General features: G+C 37.4%; 1 protein-coding gene across 10 annotated transcripts in view; it reads right to left on the reverse strand.

Annotated features, from left to right (window-relative positions):
- The window catches only part of OMA1 (OMA1 zinc metallopeptidase), a 180,012-nt gene that overhangs the window by 90,542 nt on the left and 68,109 nt on the right, over positions 1 to 21,361 (reverse strand). For 9 of the 10 annotated variants that reach the window (XM_016187972.2, XM_060206278.1, XM_060206282.1 and 6 more), the window contains one exon: positions 5,685 to 6,359. The exons of the other annotated variant lie outside the window; for it this stretch is intronic. In XM_016187972.2, the coding sequence (XP_016043458.2) occupies positions 6,147 to 6,359 (213 nt within the window). In that variant the 3' untranslated portion in view covers positions 5,685 to 6,146. Of the gene's footprint in view, positions 1 to 5,684; positions 6,360 to 21,361 lie in introns of those variants that run through there. 10 annotated transcript variants of the gene reach the window in all.

Genomic DNA, 21,361 nt, shown 5'->3' on the forward strand with positions numbered 1-21,361 from the left:
GGTGCTTAACAAGTAGCTCACCTGGTTAGTGCACCTGCTCCACTATGTATGTCACCCAGGTTCTAGCCCAGCTTCAGTGTTGTGATAATCTGTCTGCCTGCCTGCATGCCTATCTATCTCCTTAAAACAGAATCAGGACAGTGAAACTATAGTGGCAACCAAAACAGACAACAACAACAAAAAAAAAATACAAGGAGTCACTAAACTACCTTTAAGGCCTGTTGGTTTTCTGATAAACTTTTTTTCCAGAGTACTGTTCAGCTCTGGCTTATGGTGGTATGGGGGATTGAACCTGGGACTTTGGAGTCTCAGATATGAAAGTCTCTTTGCATAATCATTATGCTATCTACCCACACCCTCTGATAGACTTTAGAGAGGAACATATAAAGAGTTAGTACACTAAAAGGGTTTTCTTTTCAGTAATGAAACATTTTTCACTTCAGTTTAAGGAACTCTGTGCCTTAATAAAACCCATTATAAGATTGTTAACAAGAGTTCTCTGGTTTTACACAAATATAATTGAAGCCAATTATTTTATCATTTGTCAATAGCAAATTAAAATGAGGACTTCTATGTGCTAAATAGGAATAGATACGAGCCCTAGGTCAGATCAATGGGGTTTACAGTTTATGCTATCTATATACTTTCCTCATATTTGGGAGCTACTCTTTGCCCTAATCCAGCTTTTAGTACTATTCTCAACTCTGACACCATCTGCCCAGACAATACTTTTAGCCCACCTGCATGTTAGCTACTGGGCTGAGGCAAAAACTACTAAAGTCATAGGCCGATTAGAATATACCTAAAACAGACTTCCTAACTTCTTCCTACACAAAGATCCTTAGTTTCATCTGCTCTATTCTTACTTCTTGGTTCCTGTTTCTTAAACTGTTTGTCCTGCTTTATGTCACCTTTGCCACCAAGTTACAGATGGTACCATGATACCATCCTGACTTCCCCGGGCAGACGACCTCACCAGTATGTCCTGGAACCTCACTTCCCCAAAGCCCACTAGGGAAAGATAGAAACAGGCTGTAGGTATGGATGAACCCGTCAACACCATGTTCAGCGTAGAAGCAGTTACAGAAGCCAGACCTTCCACCTTCTGCAGCCCATAAAGAATTTTGGTTCATATTCTCAAGAGAGGGATAAAAATAGGGAAGCTTCCAATGAAGAGGATGGGATACAGAACTCTGGTGGTAGGAATTGTATGGAATTGTAACCCTGCTATCCTATAATCTTGTTAGTCATTGTTAAATCACTAATAAAATAAAATGAGGGCTTTTGGAAGAGAGAAAAAGAACATTTACCCTGCTGTTCAGAAACAGACACTTCCCCTCCCCCCCAACTCCCTTTATGAGATTTTTCTAATTAAGTGGCAGGAAATTGTTGGATGAGGAGCACAGACTTTGGAGTCAGATTAGGACTGAAATCTCAGTTCAGCCATTATGTACTAACAATGGGCACACATAGTTGTCAAATTATTTCTCGCATTTAATTTACAGATTAAAAAAAAAAAAGTAGAGGCAATATCTCCTTCTCCAGAAGTCTTCTTCAAAGCTGAAAGCACTGTATTACAAATCATTGAATCCTTTCCATAAATTGCAGGTTAGCTATGAACTTGAAAAACATACTTGGATAACCTGCACAGTTTTTATCCAGCTTTAATTTTCTCCCTAATGAGTAAATAAGTTTGTTTTTCCAATTCCATGTGAGGTTCTGAGGATATTGGATAATCCAGGTCAGAAAAATTCTTGTAAGTAGTAAAAACAAATGTGTTAATGCACATTTATTGGACTAATCTAAAATGAATGCTTAATTTTACTTGCTTAGAATGTGTTATCATCTCACACCATATATTTAAGGAACCATGTTCTTTCTGGTCATTCCACAATTCTGGGAACCTCTCTCCCTCACCCTCTTTCTGTTCATGAACCACATATGTCTGTACTCACCTGTGCCTTGGTGAGTTCTTGAAGAACCTGGTCATGTTTTGTCAAGTTTCAGGTGACTTTTGTTGCTTTTCCTAGCTGATTGAGGAGAGCAAAATGCAACTGCTGTTACTGCTTAGCCACACCTCAGAAGTGCCCTCCATTCCAGAGTTTTGGAAGATTTTTTTACCTAATGCCTCAAAACTGGATAGCTTCTCCTCCCTTTTCTATTTTTCTGGAATTCATAATACCCTCATATTTACTTTTCTAATGATGTCTTACTTTCTTTAAAGTCACTTTATTTTTATTGAACCATACTTCTCTCTCTTCTTCCATTTGAGAGATTATGGGGATTTAATCTTTTAATCCTGATATTCTATCTCTGCATGTCAAGTCCACTCCTTAAGCTTCCCAATTTAACCTGAATTTTATTCAGTGCTCTTCACATCCTGTATCTGTTTGAAATTATTTTCCCTTCCAATCTTCAATCTTGTTGGTAAAGGATTCTTTGAATACCGTTATCTCTTTATTAACCTGTGTTGAGTTACTACGGTTCTCATTTTTTTTTTAAATGTCCTTATGATGAATTTTCTGAATTATGTCTGTGGATTTTTACTATGGAATCATTTCTCATTTCAACAGGTATGCCATGTTGTCTTTAAACAAAATCTTTGCTATCTTTTTATACATGTGCATTTAGTCCATGCTGTGAAGACAGTGGTGGGATTCTTCATTTTTAAGATATGGCTGGATGGAGCCTGGTATTGTGGAAGAAGCTGGGAGGTGCAAAGTCCACCCAAGATTTCCTAGCCCTCCAGTATAATCACTGTGGCACCTTTCTACTCTTTGCAAGCTCAATAGGATACTCTTGGTTTCCCAACCTGTGCACATGAGCAGTCATTCAGTTTTGCTTTTGACTAAGTAGCTCTTTATTGGGTGAGGAAGATTTAAACAGATTCACTCTATTGGACTCAGCTACCATTTTTTTAGATGGTCTTCTTTTGTACTCCAGAGACGGGTTCATGTGTGCAGGTCAGTGTCTTGGCCTTGAGGCTAGGGCTTACAGGCCCTCCATCTCTCCTCAGTTTTTGAGCCAAGAAGTGTAACACCACTGTGCTACTGGCAACAACAGCAACTGATAAATGTTACGTTGCTAGTAAAATTCAATTTCCTGGCTGTTCTCCCTTTCACCAAACACCATTCAAGTGTCTATCCACCTCCAGAAGATAGTGTCTTCTCTGCTAACCCAGCTGTGCTCTGGTGAATTTTTTCGGTGTGCTTAAAGAAGAGAGAGGTTTACTCACTTGCCAAGGCTCTGCCTCCAGAAATATATATTTTATTATTATATTTGGATTTCTAGACCTTGTACTAAATACATGAAATACACGTTTTCCTTAATAATCACACTAGACTATGAGGTGATTTATTATTCCTACTTTACAAAGAGAAAGATGCACAAAAGAGTTTAAGTGACATGCCCAGGGTCCCAAGGCTACCAGGAGTCTAAGATGTAATAAAAAATAATTGTTTCACCTTTCTTTTAGAAAAAAAATCTTAGAGCAGATGGCTGGTGTTAAGTATAAATAATTTATTAACTAAATGCCTATTACATGCCAGAAACAGGTAGTCAGGCTATAGCAATAAATACACTTTTATTTTTTAATCAGTAAAGTTTCAGAAGGTATAGTCTTTAAACTATCTGGGTTTTAAGATTAGATGGGATTTGCAATTTGATATTGGTACCCTAACAACTGACCAAACTAGCCAACATCTAAATCCTATGGGAACAGTAAGTTCTACAACTGAATGAAATGCACACTTAAGACATAGAACTTAACATCATTACATTCCAATTGCTATTTAATTCTCCCTAAAACCCTGAAGTGTAACACTGCCCCTGCATTTATAAGTTGCATGGGTTTAAAAAGCCTTTTTCCCATGTACTCTAAAAATATCTTTATACTGTCTCTCTCTCTCTCTTTTTTCCTGAAATATCAACTCATGTTTCCTAGAAGTTCAAACAATACAAATTAGACAGAATGGTGGGTTGGAAGAACAGACTAGGAGATTCTGTGTATTATTTTCCTGGGAAATATAAATGTGCTTTACTGTCTTCTTCTAAGTGATACTCTCCAAAATTTTAATATGTTATAGTGTCTATGATGGAAACACATCATAAGGATTATAAAGAGTGAGTTTATGGAGAATAATTTATTTGAACCTCCTCCTTACAAGTGTTTTTTTGTTTTTTTTTTAAAGCAGATCAAGAAGTTCCCTATGATTAATCTATAGTAATCTCTGAAAAACAAATAGGATCTGAACTGGTCTTAATATTAAATCAATGTTTTGTCCAAGAAAACTTTAGTGTCAAGACAGATCATGAATTATAAGTGAGCTTTCACAAGCAAGGGGAGAGATTGTACAATTTTATTCCATCTCACTCTGGGCTTTCCATATAAATGTTGATAGAAGTATTCAAGGGGGAAATCTGGAAAATAATCCTGTAGACATGTGATCCATAGGACTATGAAAATTTTACCTGTACTGAAGCAAAGCATGAGGGTGAAACCATACATATATCTCACACAACTGGGAATAGTTTCTACATTGTCTTTGAAAGTTTAGATTTATATAGCAGAGAGTTGTAGAAATCAACAGATTGGTAATCAGACAGATTTAGCTTTGCTTTCTTAGGTGAAATAATGTGAATATATATGTATATACAACACACACACATTCAAGCCTATTTCTCACTAAAGCTTACTTCTCAGAAAATAATGAAACTACTTCAATAAGGTTGTGGAATAAACAGAATCATTCATAGCAGAAACTCAGTAAAGTTTCTTTATCCTTTTATATAAAACAGTTTAATATGTTTCAAGAAAAATTTTCCTCTTTGGAATATCACTTCAGTATCAATAAACTTAACTAGCTTGTGAAAATAAATAGTATTAATAAATATACTTCAAGAACTCATTTCCAGGATGTGAGGGCGATCTGGCTGTGACATGTCACCCCATTGATCGCCCGGGTTGATTTGGCTGATCTGGCTGGCTAGGCAAGTGTCCCCTTCCTCCCTCACTGCTCCATGTGTGTCACTTATGAAGCTGTGTGCTTGGTCAAGAGGACAGCCTTCCCCGAATAGAGACAGACGGGTCTTTGGTCGAGGGTATACGAGTAGCTGCACTCCCCTGCTAGAACCTCCAAACAAGCTCTCAAGAATTCATTTCCACATTTATACAACATGGTCATATCTGGAGATCACTTGGGGTGTGCTGCTTTGGAAGAAGCACTCTCCCTTCTCTCTCCTGATGGAAATAATAAAAACAACGTGGCTGCCTTTTCTAAGAACCTCAGAAAAGGCTCGACATTGCTAAGGAAATACAATGGCAGCTGTTGTGTTAAAACTTCAGTGCAGTGAGAAATTGACCATCTCTCCCCCTTTTTGCTTCTTTCTTATCCTTTGGATCAGAAAAAGCATACTTATATGTCCTTTAGAAAATAGCTTTCTTCAGCTTCTTTCTATCACTTTTTTGACTTCATAGTCCCTAAGTGAGGACAAGGAAATCCTCTATACCAAGTTCCTACATAATCCCAATTCAAATCAATTTCTTCAAACAGATGGCTCAGACTCAGTTTCGCAGTTGACCAGATCAAACCACTTTAGGCTTAGTTGAATCCTTCCTACAATAACAATTACTGCACATTCTGTTTATCCACAAGATGAACTTGCAAATCAAATATGAGACAGAGTAAAATATGATATAAATTTATTCTGTGACATTTTCATTGATGATTTTTTTCCTTTTTTTTTTTTTTTGTAAAAAGGAAACATTGAATAAACCATAGGATTAGAGGGGTACAACTCCACACAATTCCCACCACCAGAACTCTGTATCCCTTCCCCTCCCCTGATAGCTTTCCTATTCTTTATCCCTCTGGTATTATGGACCCAGGGTCACATTATGGGATGCAGAAGGTAGAAGGTCTGGCTTCTGTAATTGCCTCCCCGCTGAATGAAGATTTTTTTAAAATAGACTGGAGTACATCACTATTTCATGAAAAATAAACATCTAGTAAAAGAATTTAGGCAATGCCTGTAATATACATGATTTGACCCTGAATATCCTTATTTAATTTCAAACATCATTTTTTAAAAAGCATAAAAATGCCATGAGCTCCTGCATTCTTCATACATCTTGTACCTCATAAATTTTAACTGCCAGTTCTTTTATCAACTATGTATGCTAATGGTATTTGCTTCTGGTTTTGAATGGGAGGAGAATCCATTTTCTGTTTCTTAAAAGTTTTATTTAGGTCTTCTTTCTCTGAATCTTCAAGCAATTGCTTCATTTTTAGTTTGAATAATAGTCGAGGGTCTGGTCCAGAAAGTGGTGGGCAGTTACAAATCTCTCTAATTTTGAGAGCCTATAAAGAAAAAAATACAATACCCATATACATATGTATGCATACATACAAACATGTGTGGATGTAGTGACATTCAGCAATTTTAACATGCTCCATGCAAAGCACTCTCGATTTCTGGAACAAAAGGCAATTTAATTACAACACCTGAATGAGAAACATGGATAAATTCATGTAAATATTTACAATTTCTCCTCATAATAATTTAAAAAACATTGGCCAGGGAGGTAGCTAAACAGGAACAGCACAGAGTAACTTGACTGCGTGAAGCCCTGGGTTTGACCTCCAGTACTACACATGGTCTAGTCTCTCCCCCTCTAAATACATAAATATTAACAACAACAAAAAAAAAAACCTATTTGCAGTGACTGTTCAATGCCCCACTGGAAATAAAGAAAACTGCTTAGATGATTTTAAGGAATCTATGGTTTCCATCAAACTGAAGCAGACCCTTAGGACCATTACTCAAATCAGAGCAGATCTGAAGCCTCTACAAGGTTTTCTTCAAGAAAAGGCCAACCCCAAAACGCAGATGTCTGTGCATACTCAAAGAAGATATAAATAAGCAAGGAGGGATTGATTGATACTAATCACCTAGAGAAAAACAGGCAAATCAAAACCATATAGTTCTAAACTCCCACAAAACAAAATGCTGCAGGGATAGGGAAAGTAATCACAGTATGCTACACGACCCTGCTGTGACTAGTGTGTTTACAGTTTTATAAATGTGGATCCTGTTATAACTGAAGTCACAATGTAGTGACATTTGGAACCCAGAGTGTTTGACACATGTGTGTATATACACAAGAGTTTGGCGGTAATAAGAGAAATGTTAATAATTCTCATTCTCTAAAAGAGAAAGTAAAAAAGATAATGCCCAAAATTGAAAAGGAGCACTGTAAACATTAATACAGCAATGCTATATTAAAAGCATTAGTAATGAAAGAGTCGCTGAATTGAGTTGGAAATGGTTGTCCCTGCAACTGACTGCTACTTTCAGACACAGAAACCAAAACAGCCAATTTCCAGGGGGAAAACAAAACAAACAAACCAAAACCACATCTAAATGTTGAATGGATGCTAGAAGGTATTGGGGTGCAGAGGCGGTGGTGCGCCCAGCTGAGTGCACATGTTACCTTGTACATGAATAAAGGACCCTGACTCAAGGCCCCAGTCCCCACCTGCAGGGCGGGAGCTTCAGAAACGGTGAAGCAGTATTGCAGGGGTCTCTCTCTGTCTCTCCCTATCTCCTCTTCCCCCTTTCAATTTCTCTTTGACCTATCAAGCAAAAGAGTAAAAAGAGGGAGGGGGGAACAGACACCAGGAGCAGTAAATTTTTCATGTAGGCGCCAAGCTCCAGCAATAACCCCAGTGGTAGTAAGAATAAGTAAGCAAATAAGCAAAAATATTCTGGGAATGGCTAATTTAGTATTTCAACTACTGACTTTTTCATAATGATTCATGTTAAAGGAAGTCAATACAGCAGGAACAGGGACACTAAGTGTTTGGAGAAGTAGTAAAATGCTAGAAAGATTGGAAAGGCAAGGTCTGAAAGAAAGAGTGACCAGAATTTAGGAACAGCTGACCTAAAGGACATGAGGAGAAATTAAGTACTTATGACAGAAGAGCATGCTAAGAAGCCATGAGAACAAGGAACATTCTGGAACAATGATGATGTCAGTACAGCTAGGTTTGAGTCCCCCATCCCTACCTGCAGAAGGAAAGCTTCACACGTGGTGAAGCAGTGCTATAGGTATCTATCTCTCTGTCTCTCTATCCCACCTCGATTTCTGGCTGTCTCTATCCAATAAATAAATAAAGAGAATAATAATGAGACTGTTCCACTCTCTTTAAAAAAAAAAAGATTTGCAGTAAGACCTTGGGCATACATTGAAACTGCCCTGGAAAAACGGGAACAAATCGACTCGTGTTTTCAACAGCTTTACAACAATCCTGGTATTTCTTTCCAAGTGAGAAGCTGGTCTTCCTAAGGCCTTCACTGATATCAGCGACAGGGACAAGTATGAAGTCCAATAAGAAGAGCTGACAGTTGAATTTTAACAATGAGAGATGCAAAACAGCAAGCCAAGCAAAGAACAGAATGCTATTCAAAAGAATATTTATATTCACTAAAAGCTCTTTTCCTCTCCTTAAATTCTGTAAGCATTTTTACTTAAAGAAAATCATTGGTGGTGGTGGGTGGGTGGAAGGAGTGGCTAATGGATTACAGGACAGTTGCTGAAACATGAGTACAATTTATCATCTCCCTGTGTAACAGGTGTGTTCAATATATTCTCACCCCCAACCTGGGTCCTTTTCTGCCATCATCATATCAGTACCCCAAAGCTCCCCACTACCAGCATGCTCCTTTTCCCAGAGTCCTTTGCTTTGGTTTGATACAACAAACCCAGTCTAAATTTCATTTTGTGTTTTTCTCTTCTTGTCCTTGTTTCGTAAGTCTCTCCTGAGTGAGCATTCATCCTTCTCTTAGTTTATCTCATTTAACATGATTCCTTCATGCTCCATCTAAGATGAGGCAAAGATGACTTCATTATTCTTTTTTTTTAATATTTATTTTATTTATTTATTCCCTTTTGTTGCCCTCGTTGTTTTATTGTTGTAGTTATTATTGTTGTTGTCGTTGTTGGATAGGACAGAGAGAAATGGAGAGAGGAGGGGAAGACAGAGAGGAGGAGAGAAAGATAGACACCTGCAGACCTGCTTCACCGCCTGTGAAGTGACTCCCCTGCAGGTGGGGAGCCGGGGTTCGAACCAGGATCCTTATGCCAGTCCTTGTGCTTTGCGCCACCTGCGCTTAACCCGCTGTGCTACAGCCCGACTCCCGACTTCATTATTCTTAACAGCTGAGTAGTATTCCATTGTGTATGTATACTGCTTAACACATTGATCTGACTCAGGGCCCATAAATAATCCTGTTGAGCACAGGAGCCTGTGTAACTTCCGAGTTCCTGTCAGTCTGAGCTCACAGTCAAGTCAGTCCATGGTCACAGCTGGGAACATTCTAGGTTCACTCACTTCAGTGTAAGTCTTCCTCAAGTGTCAGAGTTACTTTACAGTGAAAGCATGGTCCTGGAGTGACCCACAAGAGAGCTTATGATAGCATTCCTAATGAAAATGACCAGTGATAGTGGAGAGAGAGATCTATTAGAGGTCTAAGTCCATCACATCTGTGTGGGAATCCAAAGATTCCCTGACTAGGGCCCTAAATGATGGGGTAGTTATCAGACCTTCTAAAGGCTTTCTCAATTTATAATTATACCAGCATACTGGCACACCTGAGTTTTCTATGATCTTTATGTAATTTCAGGATTTCAATCTATATATCACTTTCAATCCTTAGAAATCATCAGTTAAATACTTCAAATGGGGAAAATGAGCTCCAAACAGGTTGAGTGAATGGTGGGGGGAGGGGAGATTTACTTTCAAGGTTTATAGCAGTTTAATTTAGGATTGCCAAACCTTGGATACAATTAAGATATATTTCAATAGGTAAGTGGATAAACTAGGTTAAATGCAGAAAATGAAGTATGAGTCCCAGAACATGGAATAGGATTCTTCACTATGAAGAAATGAGCTACCAATCCATGAAGACATACAGGAAACTAAAATATGTATTATTACAAAGTGAAAAAGTAAATAGTTAATTTGAAAAGCCTAGGGGTTAGCAGGAAGATGGGGATGAATAAGCAGAGAACAGAGTATTTTTAGAGCTATAGAACTTCTCTCTCTTTCTCTCCCTCCCCTTCTCTCAGATGATGTCATTAAACATTTATCAAAAGCTAAAATACAGTATAAAACCTAAGGTAAATGGTGGGCTTCAGGTGATAGAAGTGGGTCACTGTAGTTCATCTATTTTACAAAATTAATACTCCACTGCAGGATTCTGATAGTGAAGACAAATGGAGATGCTACCTCCATTCAATTTTCTCTGTGACCCTAAAATTGCTCTTACTACTATCTTTTTTTTTCCCCCAAGTTTGCATGGAAGTTTTAAAAAGTCAGAGAATAAAAATCAGTTTTGTTTTTTTCTTTTTTAATCAGGCAATGTTTAACTCTGGCTTATAGTGGTAGTCAGGCATCAGAGTCTGCTGCAGACACCACCATGCTCTCTCTCTGGCCCTAGAATTTGCCTTTGCAGTATAAGCTTTTGCACTAGTAGGTTTTGTTTGTACCACAATTCCATTTTTTTCAGTAAATTTTTTATTTAATTTATTTATTTATAAAATGGAAACACTGACAAGACCATAGCATAAGAGGGGTACAATTCCCACCACCAGAGCTCCATATCCCATCCCCTCCCCTGATAGCTTTCCTATCCCTCTGAAAGCATGGACCCAGGGTCATTATAGGATGCAGAAGGTGGAAGGTCTGGCTTCTGTAATTGCTTCCCCTTTGGTAAATATTTTACTGAATAAATGTACTTTGGAGATGGTTAAGCAATTTCCTGAACTGAAAGAAAAGAAATGTCTTCTTCATAAAGTTTTTCTAGTAACATTTCTTCATGCATGAACTTTCCTCCTATTACAAAGCAGAATCCTGTTACTATGTATGTGTGTATATGACACACACTTATGTCAATATTACATATATTTAACAGTAAGATATTATCAGGTATGTTGGCAAAATGGTATTTTTACTTTCCACATTTTATTTCACTTCAGGGTGTATCATATTTTTGCACATTCAAATCTATCTTATTAATATACCATCACTCTTCAAAAGCGAGCAGTATGTTCCCACTGCACAACTAGAATATAACTTTTTTTGGTCATTGCTGGGGCTTCCCTGCTCTGAGCTGACTTTTCTCAGGAAGGAAAAGAGAAACTACTGTGTCACTGACCTCAAGTCACTATCCCCTAGGAGCCAGGCTCGAACCAGGATCACACAAATGACAAAGTAGGGGCAATAGCCAGGACAGCGGTCTTGCTGGCCCTAGAATATAGCTTTTTATTTCTTCTACTTTGGTTTCTGTATTCAGCTTCATGCACTCTATACTACAGACACTTAACGAATGCATGCTCAATTTTAAACAAACATTTCCAGAACTCAAGTTATAATTAATTTATGATAAATGTCATAGGGAAAAACACTCTTAAGAAATTAGATTAAGAGAAAACAGCAATGTATTCTTCAAACAAGGATATACTGATTAAAGATTCCCGGGATAGATTCAGAGTTAAATATGGAATTAAAGGCCAATTACACATGAGCGGAACATTTAACATTCACCTACTATGTGTTTTGAACTTTATCTACCTTAGTGGAGCACTTTTGAAATCTTGGAACAGGTGTATAATAGTTACATGAAAGTACCCTCTAAGGGAGAGAAGAGAGGAAAAGAGGTACTGTAACTGAATGTCACACTACACTAGGAGTTACTTTTCTTAGGGAGGAACCAGGAGAAGAAAAGGTACCCTTTCATTCTGTCCACTACCATCTATCTTCCTTTGGTGGGAGAAAGATCAGAGAAAACATTTTGAGAGACAAGAAGCTGAACATAAGCTCTGCCTTTGGATCCTGGGAATTTAAAAAAGCCAATTGTGAAGCAGGAGAGGTTGGTTGAATTATTCGAGAAGCAAAAGCCTCCACTCTCATAATGTATAATATGTCTACATAAACCTCTCTTTTGCACAAATTATGGAAATGAAGAAATTTATTGTTACTGAGAGGTGTCAGGTAGACAAATTCTGCTCTATTTCAACAGCAACTTAACCATGTAAGTTCACAAGTACATAAATAAGACACCCAGGAGATGTTACGATCCTGGTTCTGCAGATGAACAGAACTGATGGCTAACAATGGAACTTCTGCTCAGCAATAACCAAAATTACATCACATAGATGAATCTTAAAATACTGAGTGAAGGGGGCCAGGTGGTGGCACACCTGGTTGAGTGCACATGTTACAATGCACAAGGACCAAGGTTCGAGTCCCCACCTGCAGGGGGAAAACTTTGTGAGTGGCAAAGCAATGCAGGTGTCTCTCTGTCTCTCTCCTCCTCTACCACCCCCTTCCCTCTCGATTTCTGGCTGTCTCTATCCATTAAATAAATATAAATTTTTAAAAAAATTTAAAAAAAAGAAAAAGAAAATACTGAGTGAAAACTGTGAGATAAAACACAAATGCAGTGGTCCAGGAGGTGATGTAACCAATAAAGCACTGGACTCTCAAGCATGAGGTCCTGAGTTCAATCCCTGATAGCACATGTATCAGAGTGATGTCTGATTCTTTCTCTCTCTCTCTCTCTCTCTCCTTCTCTTTCTCATTAATAAATAAATAAAATATTTTAAGAGCATACTACATGACCCGTGAACATAAAATTCTAGAAAACGCAGACTAATCTATAACTACAGAAAGCAATGTTCAAGGAAGTCATTGCATATGATGAGGCAGGAAAAAGGCAATTATAATTTATTTATTTATTTATTTTGCTTCCAGGGTTATTACTGGCAGTTGGTTCAGGCACCATTAATCCACTGCTCTTGGTAGCCATTTTTCCCCCCGATTTTATTGGATACAACAGAAAGAAATTGGGGGGGGGGACAGTAAAGGAGAAAGACAGCTGCAGACCTGCTTCACCACTTGTGAGGTGACTCCCCCTGCAGGTGGGGAGTTGGGGGCTCAAACCAGGATCCTTGTGCAGGTCCGTGCAATTCATACTATGTGCGCTTAAACAGGTGCACCACCACCCAACCCCCTGGTAATTATTTATAAATGAGTACTTTTTTTTTTTTGCAGGGGGGTGATCTTGTGAAAATAGTTAAAACACGAAATTGTGAATCTTAAGTATGTGTGTGAAGACCGGAATATGGCACTGCAACATACGTCACTTTTTATTTTAACTTGAAGTTACTTGAGACTCAACGATGCAGGGGAAAAAAAAAAAAACCTCATCTGAGCTTCCCCTATTCTCCTAAAAACACCAATTTGTTGGAAATAAGGCTGACATAAATTCATCATCATGGTGAATCTAATACTAGGAAGAAGGAATAGGAATAAAACCTACTCTATATTCTTTCTTTCTTTCTTCTCTTTTTAACTTTATTCATTTGATAGGACAGAAAGAAATTTAGAGGGAAGGGGGGAAAGAGGAAGAGAAACAGAGAGACACCGGCATCCCTGATTCAGCACTCATGAAACTTTCCCCCCGCAGGTGTGGATCAGAGGCTTGAACCCAGGTTCCCGTGCACCGTGATATGTGTTCTTAACCAGGTGCACTACTGCCCAGCCCCCTCTACATTCTTTCTTCAGTGAAGATTTATAACTCTGAAAATAGGGAAAGGCCACTCATACCAATATGAACAAACATTTGCACAATTTTTTTAAATAGTAATTTACAAAAGTACAAGTTTTCAGGGATATAATTTCACACATGGGGCAGGGTAGATAGCATAATGTATATGCAAAGAGATTCTCATGCCTGAGGCTCCAAAGTTCTAGGTTCAGTCCCCTATACTGTCATAAGCCTGAGCTAAGCAGTCCTCTCAACTATATGGAAAAAAAAATCCTCACACAAGTGTATAAGTTATCACACTCATCACTCTGTGCAACACCCACTCTGTTAATTACCATAATTCTCACAAAGCTTTAAGAGACTGTTAAATAGCTTTTAAATAAGAGACTTTAAAATAGACTTTAAGAGACTTTTAAATAGCTTATTAGGGGGAGTCAGGCTGTAGCACAGCGGGTTAAGCGCACATGGCGCAAAGCGCAAAAACCGGCATAAGGATCCCGGCTGGAGCCCTGGCTCCCTACCTGCACGGGAGTCGCTTCACAGTTGGTGAAGCAGATCTGTAGGTGTCTATCTTTCTCTCCTCCTCTCTATCTTCCCCTCCTCTCTTCATTTCTCTCTGTCTTATCCAACAATGACGACAACAATAACTACAAAAATAAAACAAGGGCAACAAAAGGGAATAAATAAATAAAATAAATATAAAATAGCTTATTAGAGATTAAGGTAGAAAATGGAATAGGAAAATTAAAATAGAAAACAACTATTACAATAATCTACTAGAGAGATGAGGGTAACTTTATTAAGAATAGCAACAGAGAGATTGGGTGGTGGGAATTGTGTGGAGTTGTACCCCTCCTACCTTATGTTTTTGTTCATTAATCCTTTCTTAAATAAAAAATTTAAAAAATAAAAAAATTAAAAAAAAGAATAGCAACAGTGTCTAAGGGACTAGACCCCTAATACCTTGTGTACAGTCAACAAGATTTTTTTAGTGGACAGGATACAAAAAAAAACAAACAAAAAGAATCAAAGTTTAGTTCTGAATTATCTATACAAAGTTACTATTTTTTCTTTTGTGGATCTATTTTTTTTTGTGGATCTATTTTTTGTGGATCTATTTTTTCTTCCTGTGGTTCTGAGAATAATTTACTTGCATATTTTAAAAAATTGTTGGGGCTGGGTGGTAGTGCACATGGCTGAGTGCACGTTACGATGCTCAAGGACCAGGTTTGAGCACCCCGTCCCCACCTGCAGGGGGGAAGCTTTGTGAGTGGTGAAGCAGGGTTGCAGGTGTCTCTGTCTATATATATCTCCCCCTTTCCTCTTAATTTCTGGCTGTCTCTATCCAATAAACAAATAAAGATAATAAAATTTTTTTTAATTGTTGTTAAAAAGTATTGTGTTGTTTTCTGGTTAAAAACACCAGTCCACAATTCTTTTAAAAGTATTATTTTTATCAAATTGTCAAAATAAAATCATTTATGTTCATAAGATAAACCACACAATTAAGAGTTACCTTTAATTACATTCTGAAGCTGGAACTAATTATTCACTGAACAATGGTTCTTTATGTCTGGGGGAGCCGGGATCCTCCAAAGCAAATCCCAATAGAGCTAGCTAGGTGTGGGTGTCCTTTTATTTGATAATATGCAATGACCCTAATTTCTAATATACTGTTTTTGTTTGTTTGAACTGATAACTACATCTTACTGTTTTCAATTGTTTTAAATATTTTATTTATTTATTGTACAGAAACAGTGAGAAAGTGAACGGAAGGTGGAGATAGAAAGCGAGACACCGGCAGCACAGCGTCAGCACTTTGAAACTCCTCCCTGCTTCTGGAAACTGGGGATTGGAACCTAGTACACCAACCCCAGCCACCAGTTTTCCAATTTTTAATTCAGACACTTTTGTTGTGGTTACAATTTCTACTTCTAGTTGTATCCACTTTGGCGGCATTCACTCAATCATCCACACACTTTAGTTACTTCTGATTCTGACCTACTTAAAAGTAATATTCCTCTACATATTTTGGTTTTCCTGTATGCTAGTCATTTTAGCTCTTCTTCTGATCCTACTCACAGTTATTTTTTTATCTAAACAATCCAATGATTTCAGTTTGATTAAGTTTCCCAAAGACTCAAAGTATTATAATTTTACTTGTTTCCGGTTAATTTTATTATGTTTTTCCTGTCTTGGGCCACTTAATATATTTATTTTTTCTCATTAAATTAGGCATGTAGGGCACATAAAATATAAATATATTTTTGTATCAATTTAGACATTTTTACCAATTTTCTTGATGTACAGACTTAGCAGCGGTCCATAGAAACAGGATTATAAAACTTAGTGACTAGACAGCCTATTCTTACTGGTTATGGATTTTTCTCATCTCATAGCTATTTAGTTTTATTTTAATTTTCACGTGACCGCTCGTCTTTTAATTTCTGTTGATTTTAATGTAGTATATTGTGACAATCTGAACTATAACATTTTGTGCTAGGTATTCATTCATGTCTTTGTCCAAGTCATACAACTAATATTCTATGAAGGCTGCCTATGCATTGGAAATATATTCTGTCCATTACATCTTATGTGTCAAACTAATCAATTCATTTCCCTGGCTCTATGCTTTTCTAAGAAAGGCCGGATGCAAGCTATAATCGCAATTATACACAAACAAACTAAACTATATGCTTTATCTGGTTTTCAGATTCAGTAGCTACGGTAAAGACTACTACTAGTACTAGGGACAGAGCGCTGTGTTCTGCATGTTTTGCATATACAGGAATCATGGAAGGCTGGGTGGAAGGTGAGGTGGGCTGACAAGCTGAGAAACTACAAGCTCTTATGGCAACGCCTCTGTAAACCAAAATTCCCTCAACCAAATTACTTTAAAAAAAAAAAAAGGTTTTTTTTTTAACTAGATGCAATACCAAAAATGGATTAGTTCCTCTATTTTTGTTCATTTTGTTTCATTTTTCCCTCTTAACCTCCTGTACTTTTCTTCTTTTTAATATTCATTTATTTTTTTAATTTTATTTTTTATTAAAGCATTTTATTTTTGAGAGAGATGCAGAGAGAGAAAAACACCAGAGCAATGCATAGCTCTGGCTTATTGTGGTTGGGGGGAGGACTAAATCGGAGCCTCAGGCATGAGAGTTTCTTTGCATAACCATTATGCTATCTACCCCTGCCCACTTCTCTTTATAGCACAATGGATAACAACCTAGTCTTCTAAGAAATCTTTCTCAAATACCTAAGGAAAAGTGACATCAAAACCAGTCAATGGAATGAAGGCATGAGTGAAATGAATGCCCAGGCTGCGTTTACCACTGCTAAGTGACGTTTTCATTTCCCTGTGTGTCTTTTCAACAGTCTCAATCTTCCAGTTTCCTTTTTTTGTTTGTTTTGGCCATGCCATGTTCCTCAGGCATCAGCAGACTCACTATATAATCTTCACAAGTTTAGTGATCTAAATTTATCTCCAAATAGAGAAAAATTAATTAAAGTCTTATGAACCATTAGAACTGCTTTTGTTTTTACATTTTTCTATTCCTTAAAGTGTAGCTTACGAGAGGAAAAATAGCATTTTAATGCTTTTGTTGTTGATATTAATAGATTTGGTTATGGAGGGGCTGCTTGTTATTAGTAGCAGCAATAACTAAGGGTATCAGATACTTAGTATATCTTTAAAATACAAGTACTTATTATGTTCCTTTTCCTTTAACTTTTAGCCATTTATCATTGTTTTGTTTTAAAACACACACACACACACACACACACACACACACACACACACACACACACGTGTTCCCTACCACTTAATCTACTGTTGAGAAAGATGTGACTATCCCATTAGGACAGATTAGGCTGTTTTGAGTTAACTTTTTCACTGATCTTTATGACTTTCTCTTGCAGACACACATTCAAGGTAGCCTTCTGAGACAAAAGAAAATGAAATAAAAATTTTAAAAAGTAAAAATTAAAAAAAAAAAAAACTGCTCCTGTTGCTAGTGATCTGGATATCTGCAGAATGCTTAATTATCACAATCACTTGCTAGCCATAGGGGAAAGTCACTTTACAAAAGAGGAGTTAGGTAATTACCACTGGTGACCACTGGCAGACTGTGCCAACAGTAAATATGGGATAGTGTGAAGACAATTCAGATGCAAAACAATCTGAACTGTATACAAGTGTGCTGCTGTAAAATATTACTGCCAAAATTTAACTTCCATTTGTAGGTTTATTTTAAGCTAAGGTCAACGAGCACTGCAGACTCATGAAAAAAAAAAAATCAAATCCTTAACTACCATGAGGAATGAGGATTAACGTCATTAGCAAGAATTATTAAAAAAAAAAAAAAAAAACAGAAATAGCCTTTCTAAAGAGAAACCTATCTATATGGAAGGCAAACATCTAATTATAGAGCACCTAGCATTGGTCATCTAAGTCACCTTCTAATTCTTAAAGGAACCTCCTTCTCTCTCCTTTAAGTCCCATGTGCTTATCCCATTTCCTACTCAAGATATACAGACCCTCAGTACAGACCATTTGCTTTAGAATCTGCATGCATATAGACTCTCCATATGTAGGTATTCTTTTCTCCTACTAATCCATCTTTATTTGATTACTTGATGGACCAGGACCAAAAAAAAAAAAAAAAACCTACAGTGGGAGGGGGACTTCCTCTAGTCCTATACTACAAGTAATGAAACCAATCAATCCCTCTACACACCTCCTCTATTTCCAACTCTTCTTTATTTCTAAAGTAATCACACACTTTTCAAAGACCTAGGGTATTAGAACACCAGTTCTCAATTTTAAAACTCACTAGATAAATCACTAATAAAAAAAAAGTTTAAAAAAAAAAACTCACCAAAAACAGATTTGACAAAAATTAGTAAGAATAGCAAGTTACCACTTTAAAAGGTAGGGAAAAAAAGCATTTTAAAAAGGCAAAGGCAGTGCCTACTTAAAAACAACAAAACACTTAAGCTGTGACACAGCAAGGATTTTGGGATATAATTAGCATAGGCTGGGGCTGAGAGAATGTGGAGCCTAATTTGCATATGGCCAAGGTCGGGCTGACATAAATCAAGTTATTTAGCCATAAGCCTGCCGGAAGTGGGGCCTTCTCAGAAGTGGAGCCCTCCCTTTTCTGGCTCCCTCTTTTCCTGCCTGTTCCATTCAGCTCAACTTTGGGAACTAACTTAAAAGACTCATGGGCCTGGCCAAGCCTCGCCCTTACCGATAACTGCCTATTTTGCTCTACCTAAATATACCATTCCATACTGCTGAACAGCCATGTAATAAATAAACCTTGATTGTTTTAAACCCGTGCCAAGAGCTGCCCTCTAAAGTCTTTTATTTTTTTTTATTACAACACAGTCATTTATTTGATAGGACAGAGAAAAACTGAGAGGGAAGAGGGATAGATCAGAGATACCTACAGCACTGCTTCACCACTAGTGAACCCCACCCCCCAAGGAGGGACTAAGGACTTGAACCTGGGTCCTAGCATATGGTAACACCTGCACTTACGCACGTGTGCCTGCCCAGCACCCCATTTAGGTTTATATGTTCATCTGATTGGATAATTTGATATGGCATCATTATTAGAAGGCAAAGGGATGCCAACAGAAAATTAAAATAGAGAAAGGTATAAAACACTTCGAAATGAGCAAAAAAGATCACTGGGCATCCTGTGACATAAATTCTTGTGTGTTATCTCTGCCTTTCATAGGCTTTGATCTATTTTACAACTCTCTAAATTGCAGAAAACTGGTAACAATACAAATGATAGTTGTCCACAGAAACAGAAATGATCTTTCTAGTGAAATATAATTGATTACTCTAGTGAAATATAATTGAATGGATCAGTATTACATTTACTTATAAAATCATTTCAGCATTCCTTACTGTCATATACTTATGGCTCTTGAATTCTTTTTGAGCTACTTGTAACACATAACTGGTTTTCTCATTAGTAAGTTAAATAAAATCTTTGAAATATTCTCATTTTATAAGTCAGAATTTTACCTGAAGATTTTTTCCCCTCTAATTCATTTCTTTTTTTAAATTTTTTAAAAATATTTATTTTATTTATTTATTCCCTTTGTTGCCCTTGTTATTTTATTGTTGTAGTTATTATTTTTGTTGTCATTGTTGGATAGGACAGAGAGAAATGGAGAGAGGAGGGGAAGACAGAGAGGAGGAAAGACAGACACCTGCAGACCGCCTGTGAAGCGACTCCCCTGCAGGTGGGGAGCCGGGGCTCGAACCGGGATTCTTATGCCGGTCCTTGTGCTTTGCGCCACCTGCGCTTAACACGCTGTGCTACAGCCCGATTCCCCCTCTAATTAATTTCTTTCCACAGACTGCAATGGAAATTAGAGTCTGCTTAATTTTTAAGTGGCCTAAAATAATTAAGAATAATTGAATATTTTAATAAATGAAAACATTTGGAAATTAATGTCACTATGACACAGACCCAATTGCTGCTTGGAATGATAAAATAAACTTTTCAAAAACTGTCATAATCAAAAACTCCTAAGATATGAAAGGGTATTATTATTAAGAAATTGGTAAATTTATTGCCAGTAGCACCTAAAATATTTATGAAACTTTTGGTACATATTAGAATTATTCTAAGCATTACATAAGTGAGTGAAACAAAAAAATCACATACATGAAAAACAACTATAATAATAAAAGTTTTTTTAAATAATTAAAAAAAAAAGGACACAAAATTAAGGTCAGAATGAGTTGGAAGATGTCTTAGTAGAGTGCACATGTTATCAAGTTGTTAGACCTGGGTTTGAATCTATGACCCCATCAGTCAACGACTGCCACCTCTCCAGATTCAAAGGAGGTCTTGAAACTTTACATCAGGCTCAACCTGACGCTGTTGACTGGCTACAGAAGAAGGGCAAACGCTAGAAGAAGAAGAGTACCTGCTTCTCTCTTCTCTCTCTTTCTCCCTCTCTCTCCTTCCTTCCCTCTAATTAAAAAATGTAAAACTGCTGGGAGTGGTGGAGTTGTGCAGGCACTGAACTGTACAGATAACCCTGTAGGTAGATAGGTGGATAGAAAGGAAGCAAAGAAGGATGGGGGGCAGGTGGTGGCGCACCTGGTTGAGCGCACTTGTTACAATGCACAAGGGCCTGTGTTTGAGCCCCTGGTCCCCACCTGCAGGGGGAGAGCTTCACGAGTGGTGAAGCAGGGCTGCAGGAACCCCTCTGTCTCTCTCCCTCTCTCTCCCCCTTCCCCTTCTCAATTTCTGGCTGTCTCTATCCAATAAATAAATAAAGATAATAAAAATAATTTTTAAAGAATAAAAAATGAGAGAGAATAGGAAGGAGAGAAAAGGGAAAGAAAGAAAGAGGAGAGAGAGAGAGAAAGAAGGGCTAGATAATTTTCATGAATAAGTTTCTTTTGAAAACCCACACCAATACAATTCGAGGGAAAAAATATCACCTCCATTTTTTAAAGTGCTTTTACTAATAATATCATTACTTTTCTCCTCTCTTTTTTCCTCCTCATTCTTTGTATCAGTAATTTTTTTTTCTTCTAATAGCCCATTCATTTCAGCCTCAAGTAGATACACATCACATGCACCATAATATTTTTTAGAGGTTTTAGAGAATGTTACTGTCAGGCTTCCTGGCTTTCTATGATTCAGAGGCCAATTCAATTACAGTAGCTGCTATGATATTTGCTTTTTCCTCAGCACCATGTCAGCCAAAA

Source organism: Erinaceus europaeus, chromosome 13 (assembly GCF_950295315.1).
Source record: "Erinaceus europaeus chromosome 13, mEriEur2.1, whole genome shotgun sequence".
Lineage (NCBI taxonomy): Eukaryota > Metazoa > Chordata > Mammalia > Eulipotyphla > Erinaceidae > Erinaceus > Erinaceus europaeus.